The sequence below is a fragment of the Sceloporus occidentalis genome, unplaced genomic scaffold, assembly GCF_023333645.1.
Source record: "Sceloporus occidentalis isolate IW3139 unplaced genomic scaffold, rSceOcc1.0.p SCAF_1, whole genome shotgun sequence".
Lineage (NCBI taxonomy): Eukaryota > Metazoa > Chordata > Lepidosauria > Squamata > Phrynosomatidae > Sceloporus > Sceloporus occidentalis.
In genome coordinates this window covers 254,328,779-254,345,822 of record NW_028316981.1, presented here as the reverse complement: position 1 = coordinate 254,345,822, position 17,044 = coordinate 254,328,779, and the positions used below count along the sequence as shown (strand labels likewise).

At 38.6% G+C, this 17,044-nt stretch overlaps 1 protein-coding gene across 1 annotated transcript in view; it reads left to right on the top strand.

The window, feature by feature from the left end:
• Nucleotides 1–11,529, top strand: part of COMMD10 (COMM domain containing 10) — a 110,546-nt gene extending 99,017 nt beyond the window's left edge. The window contains exon 6 of the mRNA XM_089512351.1: nucleotides 11,451–11,529. Coding sequence (XP_089368477.1) covers nucleotides 11,451–11,510 — 60 coding nt within the window. The 3' untranslated portion in view covers nucleotides 11,511–11,529. The remainder of the gene's footprint in view (nucleotides 1–11,450) is intronic.
• The last annotated feature ends 5,515 nt before the right edge of the window (nucleotides 11,530–17,044 follow it).

Genomic DNA, 17,044 nt, shown 5'->3' with positions numbered 1-17,044 from the left:
CTCCAGTGGTTCTGTTCCTACCTCTCGGGTAGATTCCAGATGGTGAAGCTGGAGGACGCTTGCTCCTCTAGGAGGGAACTGACATCTGGTGTCCCTCAAGGAGCTATTCTGTCCCCCATGCTGTTTAACATTTACATGAAACCGCTGGGAGAGATCATCCGGAGATATGGAGCGAGGTGTTATCAGTATGCTGATGACACTCAAATATGGTTCTCTATGGCGGGTTACACACCGCCATTTAGTACGTATTTTATATGTACTAGGGTTAGGAAGGGGCGGTGTTTCCGCACCCCCCTAACCCTAGTACGTATAGAATACGTACAAGATGGCGGCGCCCTGTTCATACGGGCGCCGCCATCTTTACGTATCGGATGCATAGCATCCAGACGTGTCGCGGCGCCTATGACGTCGCAAATGTGCCAGCGGCGCCTTGCGACATCACAGAGGCGCCGCAAGAAGGAGCTCCATTTTGGAGCTCCTTTTTTGCTCCACGCGGGAGCCGCGCTGTGTGACTGCTACGGTTCCCGCACGGAGCAAGCGGCGGCGGCGGTCTGTAGCCCGCCCAAGTCTCTGACTGACGCAGTGTCTAAGGACAGCATCTCTCCTCTGAATGCCGGCTTGAAGGCGGTAATGGGCTGGATGAGGGAAAACAAACTCAGAATGAATCCAGAGAAAACGGATGTACTAGTGATAGGCCCCCAAGGTTCAAGGAAGGAAATTTGTCAACCCATACTTGATGGGGTCACACTTCCCCTGAAGGATGAAGATCACAGTCTTGGAGTACTTCTGGATTCGTCCCTGCAGTTGACATCTCAAGTAGATGCGACGGCCAGGAGTGCTTGCTATCAACTTCGGTTGGTACGCCAACTGCGATGCTACCTGGACCGAAGGGACCTTGAAACAGTGGTACACGCTCTGGTAACCTCTCGTCTAGACTTATGTAATGCGCTCTACATGGGGCTACCCTTGTACCAAGTTCGGAAGCTTCAATTAGTACAAAATATGGCAGCCAGACTGGTCACCGGTTCTTCAAGGTTTGACCATATAACACCTACTTTGAAAGATCTTCACTGGTTCCCTACAATACAAGGTGTTGGTTATGACCTATAAAGCCATATATGGCTCCGGTCCGAGTTACTTGCAGGACCGCCTCTCCCCATACAATCCGCCCCGTACACTTAGAAGATCAGGCAAGATGTTATTGGAAACTACGAACCCCAAATATGCTTCCACTTCACAAAGAGCCTTTTCAGTAAGGGCTCTGAGATTCCTAAGGACATCCGATTTGCGCCCTCACTAGAGATACTCAGGAAAGCAGTGAAAACCGAACTATTTCGCCAAGCATATCCAGATATGTTATAAGATAATGACTGACATGCCCCTGGATCGAGATGCTGCTTAATTCCCGATTGTATTGTATTATGTATTGTATGGTTATTCTTTTTTTTTTTTTTGCAAAAGTATTTTTATTAATATTATATACAGCAATATACAAATCAATAAACATATTATGCGATTATCATCTCTTGTACATTTTCCCCCCTTTTTCCTTTATAGGACTTGGTTACATTTCAATTCTTATCCAACATATTTATACATGATTTTAAAACTGTAGGTCTAAATCTATATACCAACTTTGTTTACTTTTAGATCATTAGATCTCTTTTAATCCCCCAGTTTTCTTCCCAGTATTTTAACATTGGGAGCCAATCTTCTATAAGTCTGTTTTTTGATTTGTTATTTATCAAGCATGTCAGTCTATCCATTTCTTTTAGTTCCTGCAGCTTAATTATCCATTCTTCAATTGTGGGTGTTTCTTTGTTTTTCCATTTTTTAGCTATTACTATTCTTGCTGCAGTTATAAGATATAATAGGAGTCTCCAATATTTCCTTTCCTCTTCCTTCTTTTTTAATATTGATACCATATTTAATAAATATAATTCTGGTTGCATCTCATATTGTATATTTAACATTTTTAAAATATTTGAATGTATTTTAGACCAGAATTTTTTAATTTTTTACAATTCCACCACATGTGAAAAAGAGAACCACAACTTTTGTTGCATCTCCAACATTTATCTTCTGAGAGTTTATATATATGTTTCAGTTTCCTTGGAGTAAGGTACCACCTATTTGCAATTTTCATGAAGTTCTCCTTCAGATCCTGTGATGCTGTAAATTTATTAGTTTGTTTCCATGTTTTTTGCCAATTTTCATAATTTAGGGGGTGCCCTATATCTTGTGCCCATCTCACCATATTTTCTTTTATTGTTTCTGATTCTAGTTCCCTATTTAACATTATTTTATAGATTTTTGATATTTTCTTTTTGTCTTCTTTCCACCAAATTTCGTCCAATTCATTATTAACTACTTCTATTCCTTTATTTTTTAAGTCATCTTTCAATTTTCCTTTTATTTGTTCATACGCGAACCAGTTGAGATGTTTCCCTTCTTTAGCTAATTCTTCTCTCTGTTTTAATATTCTATCCCCTTTAGTCCCTTTTTTAAGTAAATCTTCATATGTTTGCCATTTTTGATCTTGTATTTGTTTACCAAAAAAGGCTTCTTGTACAGATGTCCAGCATGGAATTTTATTATAAAATATTTTTTTAATTTTTATCCATGTCTTCAGCAAAGCTTTCCTTATGGGATGCATATCAAAGTTTTTATCCACTTTTTGGCGTTCATATATTAGATATGCATGCCAACCATATTTAAGTCCGTAACCCTCTCGATTTAACAATTCTGTATTATTTAATTTTATCCATTCTTGTATCCATACAAGATTACATGCCCATGTGTAGAGTTTTAAATCAGGCACTCCATAACCTCCCCTCTCTTTGATATCCTTTAACACCTCCCATTTGATTCTCGGTCTTCCACCTTTCCAGATAAATTGTTTCATGTCTTTAGTGCATTGTTTTATAAAGTCTTCTTTACACAAAATTGGGAGATTAGACAATAAAAACAGTATTTTTGGGAGATAAGACATCTTTATTAATGAGATTCTTCCCAGTATTGATGGTTTGAACTTATTCCAACTTATTAATTCTTTTTGTAATTGCTTCATAGTTTTTTTTTTATAGTTATTATCAACTAGATCTAAATTATTATTTGTAAACCAAATCCCTAAATACTTAACTTTATTTACTATTTTGCAGCCAGTTTTTCCTTTTATCAATTTCTTCTCTTCTTCCTCTATATTTTTGGTTAGTATCCAAGTTTTATCTTTATTTATTTTCATTCCTGCATATTCTTCAAATTCCTTAAATTCTCTCATTAAATGTTCTGTTCCTGTAACTGGGTCTTCTATAATTGCCACCATGTCATCAGCAAATGCTAGTAGTTTCTTTTCTTGACCCTTTATTTTATTTCCTTTGATAGCTTTATTATTTCTTATAATATTTAATAGTACTTCTATTACCATGATAAATAGCAACGGTGACAGGGGACAACCCTGTCTTGTTCCTTTACTTATATTAAATTCTTTGGTCTTATTTCCATTGACTATTAATTGTGCCGTTTGATTTTTATATATTTGCTCAATATTTTTAATAAATGTCTCTCCCAATTGCATCTTCTTTAAGACTTTGGACATGAATTTCCATTTAATATTATCGAAGGCCTTTTCAGCATCGATAAAGATTAATGCTAATTTTTTCTCTTTATTTATGGTGTAGTAATGTATGTATTGTATGGTTATTCTTAACCATTAGTTAATATGTTGGTTTTAATCTTTATAATGGGTTAGAGAATTTTAATTATATGTACTGTGATTTTATTAGTCTGTAACCCCGCTTCGATCCAATTGGGAGAGGCGGGGAAACACAAATAAAATTGTTGTTATTATTATTATTATTATCACATAATGGGCAGGATCCAGCACTGGATTTCTGCTGGCAAAATTGAAGAAACTATCAGAACCATCCCAAACGTAAGTCAACAGAACTGGATCTAGATAGCTGTGAAACCTATGAAACCAGGGTTTGGGTGATATGAAAGATTTCAAAGGTGAGGGGAAGGGAAGAAATTTCCACTGTGATTGCCAGTGCAATATTACACTCATCCCAATGACTTTGGGCCTCAACAGATGGGTGGCATCCAGCCGCTCTTTTAATGGCTTGATCAGTGCTGCAGCAACCACATGCTGTGGCACCGATCCAGCCTCTAGGGAGGACAAAAAGGAGCCAGAAAAACTGGTTCCTTTTTGCTCCCTTTAAAGGGCATCACAGCTGCAGTGACTTGGCTTTGTGATGCCCTTTTGGTGCTGCATCATCTATGCAGTGCCAGGGCTGCACCATGATGCCTCACACCATCTAGAAGCATGTGTGGCATCATGGTATGAAGGAGACTCTACCATGACTCCACCCACAGGCCAGAACTTTGTGCCCATCTGTACCCCACCTTAGTGTACAAGTATGTTGCTGAATTGTTACTGAATTATTTTCACAGAAATATCTTAGGTTTTTTTTTAAATTAGTCTGAGATTACTTTGCCATCCATAATCCTTGGCTATTGTCCACACTGGCAAAGTTTAATGGCAGTTGAAGTCAAAAAGATCTGGAGATATGTCTTTACTCCATTTCTCCTCTGAGCTATATCTTTAATTCAGCTTTTTGTGTTAATAGATCTCTATGCTGCAGAAGCTTTACGTGTTACATTTCTGCTGAGGGGAATGCAGGTTTATGTAGCTATCATGTATGTGTACGTGCACCCACACCCAAACACACACATACTGTATGTTCTTATTATCAGTATGTAGAGAAATCTTCTAGCACGTTTGATGTGAACTAAAAGAAAGAGGTTGACAGCATAAGCTTTCATAGACTTAAGTCTACTTCCTCAGAGATTTAAATCTATGAAAGCTCATGCAGCCAACTTCTTTCTTTCAGTTAGTCTACAAGATCTCTCAACATACTAATTTTACAGACTAACATGGCTATATATTTATGTTCTGATTATGTTTATGAGTTCAAAATTAAGCAGGCAATTTTTCTTTGCACCAATTATATATCCATTTTGAAAAGAAGTCATTCTGAACTGGCTATATTATAGCCCTGTGATAGTATTACTGAGGGCCGATAGCTTACAATTTTGATGCATTTATGAAGCTGAACATTATTAGGAAATTAAATTGATGAAATGAGATCTAAATGTCTTTCTTTAACATCTTGTCTTGGAGCTTACAATGTGAGAGTGACAGCACTGATGCAACAGCTTCCCCATGTAAGAAGCTATAATTCTGTCAAGAAAGGTGTCAAATGTAAGCAATACACATGAATAATGTATATATGGTAGTTTTTCCTCTTCCAGATTATATGTTCAAAGATTATATACAAAGAGCAAGTAAATGAAAATAGCTAGGCAAGAGAGATGCTTGTAACAAAATGCTGGGAGTGAGGGGAGAGAGAGATTCTAACTGCTAATTAGTCTTTGATCACATCTGTATAATCCTTTCCAGTGTTGAATTAATCTTTGCTAAGCACACTACAAAACAGACATGGCTTAATAATTGGAAATTCTCCCAGTGTGTATGATTGGGAAGCAGGGAGATATCCTCTTGCAGCTTAAAATGGTACCTAGAATAATAGAATCATAGGAAAGAGACCACAAGGACCATCCAGCCCAACCCTCTGCCATGCAAGCATATAGAATCAAAGCACTCCTGACAGATGGCCATCCAGCTTCTGTTTAAAAACCTCAAATGAATGAGACTGCACTATTCTCCAAAACAGTCTTTTCCACTGTTGAAGGACTCTTAGGCACGTTACAGACCACCCAAAACGGGCGGTCTGCCGCTGCCGCCGGTTGCTGCATCCGGGAACCACAGCGGCCAAACCGCGCGGTTCCCAGGCAGAGCCAGAAAGAAGCGCCGAAATGGCACTTCTTTTTGGACCCTGGAAGTGGTGCTGCGAGGTGCTAGTCACGCACTCACGGCGTCACTTCCGCTGTGTGACATTCAGACGCTATGCGTCCACGACGTCAAAATGGTGGCCCCTGTGTGGACGGGCGCCGCCATTTTGTACGGACTCTCAACCCTAACACGCCCCTTTGGCGCGTCTGTAACGCGCCTTAATGTCAGGAAGTTCTTCCTCAAGTTCTTCCTGTAGTTTGAATCCATTGCTCCATGTCCTAGTCCCTGGAGCAGCAGAAAATAAGCTTACTTCATTTTCAATATGATATCTTTTCAAATATATAAACATGAAACCTCTTAACTTTCTCTTCAAGCTAAACATATCCAACTCCTAAGTCCCTCTACATAGGGTGTAGTTTCCAGACCCCTCGGCATTTTGGTGGCCCTCCTTTTGACATGTTCCAGCTTCTCAATATCCTTTTTGAATTGTGATGCCAAGAACTGGGCAGAATATTAAAGGTGAGGTCTGACCAAAGCACAATAGAATGGTACTATTACTTCCCTTGATCTAGACATTATACTCCTATTGATGCAACCTAGAATCACCTTGGATTTTTTAGCTACTGGATCATACTGATGACTCATGTTCAGCTAGTGGTCTACTAAGACATGTTGTCAGCCAAGATAGGTATCAGCCATCCTATATCTGTGCATTTCATTTTTTTAAAGCTGAAGTGTAATAGTTTTTTTGGGGGGGGTTTCGGGCTATGTGGCCATGTTCTAGAAGAGTTTCTTCTTGACGTTTCACCAGCATGTGTGGCTGGCATCTTCAGATAATGCTTGCCTGGAAAAAGTGGTTATATATTTCCAGGGAAGCATTCTCTGAAGATGCCAGCCACAGATGCTGGCGAAATGTCAGGAAGAAACTCTTCTAGAACATGGCCACACAGCCTGAAAAACCCACAAAAAACTATGGACGCCGGCCATGAAAGCCTTCGACTTCACATTGAAGTGTAATACCTTACATTTCTCCTTGCTGACATTAATTTTGTGAGTTTGGCCCAGTTCTCTAATCTGTTGAGGTCATTTTGAATCCTCATCCAGTCCTTTAAGGTATTAGTTACCACTCCTAATTTGGTGTCATTTGCAGATTTGATAAACATGCCCTCATCCAATTAATTGATAAAGATGGTGAATAGCACTGGGCCCAGGACAGACCCCTATGAAACCCCACTGGTCACTTCTCTTCAGGGTGAAGAGGAGCCATTGCTGAGCACACTTTGAATTTGGTCTATCAACCAACTACAGTTCCACCTAACAGTTGCATCATCTAGCCCACATTTTACTGATTTTGTTGCAAGACTATCACAGTGGACCTTGTCAGAGACTTTATTGAAATAAAGATATGTCACATCCACAACATTCCTATTATGTACTAAGCTTGTATCTCGAATTCAAAAAGGAGATAAGATTAGTCTGGCATGACATGTTTTTGAGTAACCTGTAGTGGCTTTTAGTAAGCACAGCATTCCTTTCTAAGTGCTTACAGGATGTCTGTTTAATGATCTACTCTAGAATCTTTCCTGATATTGATGTCAGGCTGACTGGGTGATAATTGTTTGGTTGCTCCCCCCCCCTTTTTTTGAAGATGGGGGCAACATTTGCTCTCCTCCAACCTACTGAGACTTCTCTTCTCCAAGAATTCTCAAAGTTTATTGCCAGTGATTCTGAGATTACTTCTGCCAATTATTTTAATACCTTTGGATGAATTTCATCTGGCCCTGCAGATTTGAATTCATTTAGAATAGCCAGGTATTCATGTACTACCTCTTTACCTGTTCTGTGCTGCATTTCCCCTGCTGCATCATCTGCTCCATGTTCCCTATTTTGAGCACTGTTTTCTTTCTGGGAGAAGACCATGGCAAATAAGTTGTTGAGCAGTTCTGCCTTTTCCCTGTCCAGTTAGCATTTCACCATCTTCTCCATGTGGCAGTGTCAGGATATGAAAGTCAGCACAGTAAGTTGTGACTGGATGAAGATGTAGCAAATGGTAGGTGAAACCAGAACAAGGTAAGCCTGCAATTAGTTAATGAGAGAGCTATTGGCCAATTAGGCCAGATGGCTATCATAGCCAATCTGCAGACTATAACTGCCTTGTAAGTCTGTTGGTAGCATTCTCTGTATATGCTTGCCATGCTACTGCAGTGGTAAGATAATACTGACATGCTGCTGAACTAGGGAGTTTTTACTGTGCTTCAGTTTTTGTTGCTATGTACTGTACTATTTGTACTGTTTTGTTTTTGCTTCAGTTTTAAGACTTCTGCTGAGTAAAGCTTTTTTTGTTAAACACCTCCAAAACTCTGCTGTTGTCTTTTTGCCTCAATATACACACACCAACAGGCAGCCCTACCATTTCCTCCTTCCTTTTGCTAATGACATAACCAAAAAGCCCTTTTTATTGTTTCTAGAGATTGTCTATTGTCTCTTGAGCATGCCTGAGGTTGTTCTGTGCTTTCAGATGTTAACATTATTTTTCAAAGTCTAGTCATTGTTTCTTGACCTCTCCAAAATAATGTATTACATGTTGTATCATGTTTTATAATGTGTTATTTTTAAATTCAGCTTAAAAACACTGTAGTGTAGATAATTTGAGGGAAATGAGGAAAGAGACTGCATCAGAAAGAGATAGAACAGCCTTGTATCCACTGTGTAGGCACTGCCTCCAATGACACAAAGCAAGGACCACTTTCATTTACAATTGGCCATTCACATTTGTGGATTTGATTATTTGCAGATATGCTTTATTTATTCTTTCTAGTAATCTCTGAATTCTCCAATGTGACTTGGTCAGAGGTTGACCACAGAGTCACAATGTAAGACCTAGAATTACTAGAGAAAATACTTTAGGTATTTGTAGGTCCTCTAGCATGAATCCATGGTCAACTGCAATGCATCAGTAACTAGTAATCTGTGATTGGATTTTTGTGTGTGTGTGTGAATTGAAGAATGGGAATGGTTGAGTTTATATGAGTTGGTTGCTTACACTTTAAAAATTTTGCATATGTAGGCTGAGATGAGTTACTGGTGGAGTCAGTGGCCATTTTATATCACTGGTAAGCATGGTTCATCTTCAGAATAAGACTTACCACGTAATTCATTTATCTTTTATCTGGCTTTTATGTATTGAAATTTTTGCTCTAGTTCAAGTAATGTTCTAGTTTTTCCTTGGTGAATCCTTGCAGTACTTATTTGTTTTTTAAATTAAAATACATTTGAGCAAGTGCTTGCCCATGACTGGTATCGCCAAGTATTATTGACTAGATATGACTGACTGCTGAATGCACAGTGATATATTTCTGTAGGAAATAAAATCCAGAATAATGCATCTGTACTGCTCTTGTGTCCTAAAAGTGAAAATGCAATTGCAGTTATAACCGCTGTCATAATTCTTTTCTTTATGCAATGATCCAAAGAACATGTAGAATAAAGTGGAAACTTTAAAGACAAATGGCTTTTAAAAAGAGCCTCTGTCATTCTATCTTACATTTCATACTCCTTCAATTTTATATGAATAAATTGAGTTTTTTCTTTCTGAGTTTGCTACAACAAGTTTTATTTTTTTTTTTTAAAAAAGGAAGCAAAGGAGCATCTGTTTCTTCTGAAACTTCTTGGATGGTATTATCTCAATGTATCTCAATTCCTTTATCAAGTACACAAACCATATGATATGAACTCAGAATTACAGGTTAGATGTCACATTATACTATGAATAGACTCATTCAGATCAATAGGGATTAGATCAGTCATGCCTTACCTTAGAAATATTGGAAATGGATCCTTTTTGCTTATAATTATAAAAACACTTTTTGGGGGTGTTTTTATATGGTGGAAAGTGTTTTTCCTGAAACGAGAAATCCTTTAATCTTTGTTATGTGTAAGTAGCACCCATATACTTTTCCCCCTAAGGCTCTTTGCTGAAGCTGAGGTATTTGCTGTCTTGTAGCAACCTTGGCAGAGCGAACAAGGGGTCAGGCCGTTTTTGGCTTTTCTTCCTTTTACTGAACACTTTGCTGAGCTGTATGGAACACTGAGCACTAGAAAAGGTGCTATTCTAAGATCCATTCATCTGTGTCAGTGACAAATGCTGTGTGTAACTGGAGGCTATAGAGTGTGGTCTTGTACTGGGTTGCTAGTTAATTTTAACAAATGCCTCTGATAAATCATTTCTGGTTGTTCTTTTAATGTCAAAACACTTTCCTTTTAAGTACAGTTAAAATGTCAGAAACATTTTTAAAGAATTTTAAAACCTTTTCTTCCCATTGCAAGTTCTGTACTAAATATAGAAAGAAAAAGACAGTGCTTTTAAAGGTACTGTTATTAATGTCAGACCTGTCCCCATGTAGTGCAAGATTGTCAGTCTTAACGTCCTCTGCCTAATTAGTAATAATTAGCCAAAGTGCAAATTCATCCTACTAACTCTGTTCTGGAGAAACACTGGAAGAGATTTTGTTGACGTCTTGCCACTCTCCTCTTTGCATCTCTGAATTAATTTGAGCCTTTCTTTTGTTTTTTGTTTTTACTTTATATATGTAGTCAGAAACATAGAAGTAATTTAACTTTTTTTTCTACAAAGTTGTAGAGACGTTTTTCTCTCTCTCTTTTCTGTCCCTAGTATCCCATTCTTGGGCAAGGTGCTGTGGTGTGTGGCAATATCCCGGCCCCAGGATAAAATGGATAATCCGGACCATTATATAGTTGAAAGAGATCAGGAATGTGGCTTCAGGCTTGGTTATGGGCAGGGACAGCTTTGGCAGGGAAGTAGTCTCCTGTCCCCATATTTCTAATGTTGCAGGGAGTGAGAAAGTAAAAATCTTTTACAACACATACGTTTTCATCCTTTGGTAATGTTGCCTTCCCCGTTCTTTGGATGCCTAAACTGTATTTCTAAATCTTCAATTGAAGTTTAAAGTTACTGCAATACTTGAATTCTCTTCCATGGAAGGCTAGGCTAGCCTGCTCTCTGCTTTCCTTCTGCTAGTAGGTGAAGACCTTTCTGTTCAGACAGAATAATGGCTGCTGCCTGTTCTACAAAGATCTTTTAATAGGTGTTTGTTGTACTTTCCTCATTCTTGTTATGTTTTTAAAATATTTTAATTCACTACTTTAATACTTTAGTAGTACAAATACAGAGAACATGAAAATAAAATTGCAGTGGTTTGTCCTTTAACCTTCCAAAGAAAAAGCTGGAGAGCTGCTGTTTGATTATCCTGTACTGAAAGTATTATAAGTCAGTAGTTGGTATATTTTGCAGTAGCTTTGCTTCTGGTGAGTTGCCATTTTAGACTTAGACTGCTTCCTAAAAAGTTCCTGCATGAGGAATGAAATGGCATGCTTGAATTCTCTTAATGCACGACATGCATATTTATGGCTAAGTGACGTAACTGCAATGTCTGTCATTCTTGATCACAGTTAGCTTGTGACATTGCATTAGCTTTTGTGTAGACCGCCAAGGTAATTTAATTGAATTGGGAAGTAAGAGCAAGCATATCACTTAGCTGCCTTTTCTCTCCCTCTCTCTTCCCTTTATGATGCTCAGCCTGAAGGAGGAGACCTCAGAAGGAAGGCGAAAGCTTTAAGCAGGAGTTTGCTTCAGTGACAACACAACTGGTAAATAAGTATACTTTAAAAAGTAAAAATAAAAATTGGTGAGCATATAGTTCCTTCTGAATAGTCTCTCTCTCTTTGTGTAGGGTCACTTTGATGGTGCTTGCCCTATTCTCCAGCTGTTGTGCTATGCCACAGAAATTTTCTTCAGCAAATGACATAATCCTAAACCAAGGATGACTAGTAGACCAGAAAACCTCTTGTCAGCTAATGATTTACTGCATTAACATCACCCTGATTCTATCAGGCTAATTTGATCACTTGTTCATTCATTCAGCTAAACCAAAAGGTACCTAGGAGTTTTCATCCTCCAGAAATCAACTAATATAACATTACCTTAGGCTAGAAATAGACATCCTAGTGCTCATCATATGCTTGGGATTATAGATCTCATAATCTGGCCATTGATTATGCTGACCCAAAGTTGTAGTCCAAAACCTCTGAAGGGCATCAGTTTGCCCATTCATGACGTAAATTAACATTACAATAATTGGTTTCTGGAGAAGGGTAAAACGCTTCCACAACTTTCCCCACAGCTGAATGAATAAATTTGTGTGATGGGCAGGGTGATGCCAATGCATCAAAACATCATCTGACAAGAAGGTTTATATTCTACTAGCCATCCTTGGTTAGGCATAATATTGGACTATGATATAAAACTGAGCTGGAACACAAGTGTAACGTTCTCAGTATCCTTAAAATTATTTTTGTTACCTCTGAGTAGCATATACAGTACATTCCCTCAATAATTCCTAAGAAATATATCTTCTTCACCATTATCTCCTTGCTACAGGAAGGGGAAATCATTAAGTATTTATCATGTCTATGTTGTCTAACATTATCACCCAAGCCAACATCACATTGTAAAGCCATATCTAGAAAATTCTGTCTTTCACCTTTTCCCTCTTCTATAGGTTCTGGGCAAGAAGACAAAGGATTTTTACATCTGCAAATATGTGTACTTGCATAATCCTTTGGCATTCACTTACTTGAGCACATGTGAAAACTCAACTGTTCTAAGCAAGGGTTTCAGGTTAAAAAGGCTTGACAGTATTGTTAAAAGCCTCAGCTCAGGTGTGTTGTACCAGGCTGTGAGCCCCATCTGCCTTTACTGGGATACTTGAGGTGAAGTGATGCAATAGTCGTTATGTTACACACAGTCCCTTGGGCCATTTCAGATTACAGCCAAATCAATTCAATTCAAGTGAAATGGATTCAACTACCATTTGAGGATGATTAGTTTAGCAGAATCCCTGCTTCATCAAAGATGTGATGCTGAGATGACATATGCAGATCTCACCCCAGTTACAGTAGGATGGGGCCATTAATGACTTGTGGAAGTCATTTTTACGAAATGAAAGTGTTCTTTAGGAGATCTTGCTTCCTATGTTCTCCCACTGTCACTTCCTATTCAAATGAAATTCACAGATGGTTGACAAAAATATGAAAACCTACTTAAGAGAAACAAAAGTAGGATACACGTGCAAGTAGCAGGCTGTATCTCAAATTGATTTTAACTCTCTGGGGGTGGGATGGGGGAATCCCCAACCAAAATCAAAACCATTATCCACCTTTGTTGTTGTTTTGTGCCTTCAAGTCATTTCCAATTTATGACAACCCTAAGGCTATCATGGGGATTTCTTGGCAGGAGTTGTTCAGTGGAGGTTTGTCATTGCCTTCCCATGAGGCTAAGAGAGTGTGATTTGTCCAAGGTCACCCAATGGGTTTCATAGCTGAACTGGGAATTGAACCCTGGTCTCCAGAGTTGCAGTCCAACACCCAAACCACTATGCCATGCTGGCTCTCAGCCAGAGTTTAGCCATGATTTTTTGGTGCTTAACCATACTATATAATACAAGCACAATTTTTTGTGTGTTTCCCTCCATTTAATAGTTTTCCTTCTGTGGTAATAGTGTCTGTGGTTGTATCTACATGAGTGATTGCAAAGAGGGATCAGATGGGACTAAACAGTGTGGTCATGGCCTTCCCCCATATCCCTGGAGAATTCCCTGTAGGGGAAGATGGGACATAAATAAAGTTCATTCCAACACTATCATCACCACCCAGATGTTCATCCGCAAATGCAAATTATCTATTCCTTTCTTTGTTCCCTTCAAGTATCTACTTCTATTTTAAAATTCTGCTTGTTTTAGTTTCCCTAATGGATTTAAGCACACTCGCAGGCTGCAGTTACTTGTGTGTGTGTTTATTTAGTACCTCTTACATTATTTTCCTGAGGTGACTTGCTAACATTTAAACCATCCCAGCTCTGTCAGTGATAGCTCAGCTGTGTGATGTGCCATGACTGAGTTCAGGCATTTACAAATCTTGCAACTTCAGGTGACAGTTCACTAAGCATTTGCATCAATTTTTCTACATTATTGTTGTACAAAGGAAGTTCTAAAAAGTATACACTACATAGATCTCACTGTCAATTTAAAATCTGAATATTATATATATATATATGAGAACCTTTTGTGGCCACTCTGTACATCAAGGACACAAAACCTTTGTTGCTAGCCACTGTTGGTCTGTAACTCCTAGTAAAGATATATAATTAAATACTTAAGTTAGGATTGTACATGCCACTATATTTCCTATTTCTGTGCATGGTTGTGAAAGCTGGACAGTGAAGAAAGTGGATAGGAAGAGAATAAATTCATTTGAGATGTGGTGCTGAAGAAGAATTCTACTGATACCATGGACTGCTACAAAGACAAATAAGGGCAATATATCTGAGAATATAACAGTTTAGCACATGCCCCATCCTGATTAGGGCTTTGATTTGGGCTTCTGATGTCTATAACCACATTTTCCTGGGTCTAAATGGTCTGTACCCCTACAAGCTGATTGGTTGAAATGGAAAATTTGTACACTTAATGTAAAGTATAGTTACTAATGGTTTGGGATGATGGGTACTGTAATCTTAAACAAGAGGAGAATGCCAGATTAGGTAAATTTATACTATGGAGGATGTGCCCTTAAGTGTGTTCCCAACTGGATCATAGAACAACTCAGAGCTTGAAAAAAAAACCTTTTTGGACTACAGCTTCTAGGATCCTTTTGTCAGTCTAGTCATATCAACTGCGGAATTTTGGGAGCTGCAATCCAAAGAAGCAACACTTCAGCCTCTGAACTGTTGCTATACTCCAACTTGAAACAGAAGGGATATGCCTATGAAGTCTGGTTAGAACTCTGCCTCCCACCAGTAAGTCTTCTTGCAAATAAAGACTTCCACCCAGTGTTGGATGTAGTCATGTGGTGGATTTACATGTCACCTCTTATTTTGTGCATGTGAACTGTAAATATGCAAAAAAATAGCAAAATAGTAGAATGAAGATGTGCAGAATGGGGGGCTGATGCAGAATGTAGCCATGGGGCCAATGCAAGCCATCATGTGAGTTAGATCCCTGCTAACTCAGATTAAGAGATTTAGGTAAATTGGGAAGTTATGCTACGCAATACGTTAACTTTGAAGTGTGCAGCAGAGTCCTCTTTTCTGTTACCAATAAGCAGGCAGGGTTCCAGTGGCACCACTAGAAGAGCGCGTGGAGTGTGGACCACACCAGGTGACACCCCAGAAGAGAGTGACATCCAGTCAGGCCCTCCTTCCTCTGCAGAGTAAGGAGGGCCAAACACTCCTCTCTAAGCTCCACTGGTGCAACAAAGACATTTGGATGCTGCTGCTGCCCTCCAGCCCCTCCCCTGCACTGCGCAACTGAAGGCTTCTGATCTGGATCAGCTCCCTATGTGTGAACAGGAGATGTTCGAACTACCTCAATTCATCTATTTAGCTGTCACCCTTAAAAAGGGCTAAAAAGAATAAGGAAAAACAGCATCCACTAACAACAAAAGTTGTTCCCTTTTTTCATACTGGAGGTTGGGGAAGGAATCTAAGCTGTTGGGAAAGGAAAGGTTTAAATTTCTTTTATCTTCCATCAGCGACAAAGCCCTATGCACCCATCAATAAAAAAAAAAGAGAGAGAGACAGCTGAGATGATTGCTACCTGTTTACTCTATTGTGTAGTTTCATTCTGAGGCAGTGTAGAATTGCACTCCATCCTGGTTTGTGGACTGGCAGAATTGATAGCAATGAGTCAGTTCTGACTCTGTGTTTGTATAAGGCATTTCCTAATTTATAAAAATATACTTAAGTTTCAGTTTGTTTATTGCCACATTACACAAAAACAGCTGGATGGATTTTCACCTAATTTGGAGTGCATATTTGAGATGGTCTGACTTAAAGAATAGGCTATGCAGTATATGAAATTCACTTTACGGGCTCTGGAAGAACCCTGTTATTTCTTCATTCATACATAGTAGTGGTATGAAATATTTAGATGGGATGTGTTTTAGGAACATGACCTTTTAAAAAGTTTTGTTGCAACAATAAATAAAATTAAGTTTCTTGTTCATAAATCATATGTAACTGGCTGGATGGATTTTTAGCAAATCTAGAAGCATAGGTTATGTCTCACACATGAAATTGATTTGGGGCATGCCTGGAAGGGACCCAAATTGTTCTTTTCATTTAGACAGTATTGTGCATTTGGAGGCTGATCAGGGAGTTATGCCCACTCAAGAGCAACTGGGACTGATGCACAATGTAAGCAACGTTTGAGCAGCCAGATGTATAGGCGCTCATCCTTCAGAGCAATTGAAAATGAATGATGATTAACTACTATTATTAATGATTCTCTCCAGGAACATTGGGCACTTCCACTAGAATCTATATAAGGTATAGACACGGTGGCAATAGGTTGCATTTTTGTGTGTATCCACTTTGTATTTGCATTTTTCCAGTGACATCTTTATTTCTCTTTCCCCCAGGCAATCCATTGTTTAGCTCTTACTCAAGCTAATCTTCATTTCTGCCTATACTAAATAGATCAGGAAGGATAATGCCTTTCATTATAGCAAATGTCTGCTAGAGAAAAATGTTTAAACATTCTCCCCATCTGTTTAACTTTTCTAGGCAGCAAATGAATAAATCAATAAAAATCTGTTGATTTCAGATGAATGGCTCGTTTCAAATTAATGCACTGTTTTCTTGCATCAGGTCTCAGTTTGCCTCTTAATGGATTCTATTGTATTCTTACCATTGCTTTGCAATTCCCTAGAATAATGATTTATTTCTTGGGTGGGTTATACCTTAGTTATTAGTTGTAAAATTGCATATTAAGTGGCAAGTGAAAAAACCCTGGTGGCACAGTGGTTAAATGCCTGGACTGCAGCCACTCACTCACAAACCATCAGGTTGCGAGTTCAATAACAGTGAAAGGACTCAAGCTCGACTCAAGCTTGCTTCATTCCGAGGTTGCTAATGAGTACCCAGATTGTTGGGGGCAATTAGCTTACAGTTGTAAACCTCTTAGGGAGTGCTTAAGTGCACTGATAAGCAGTATAGAAATGTACTTGCTATTGCTATTGCTATATTAAATTAATGGATTAACCCATTAATTTGTCAGGTCGCCAACATGGTTGGACTCCATAAATGGTTTGATTAATAGTTCACTTAATAAATAT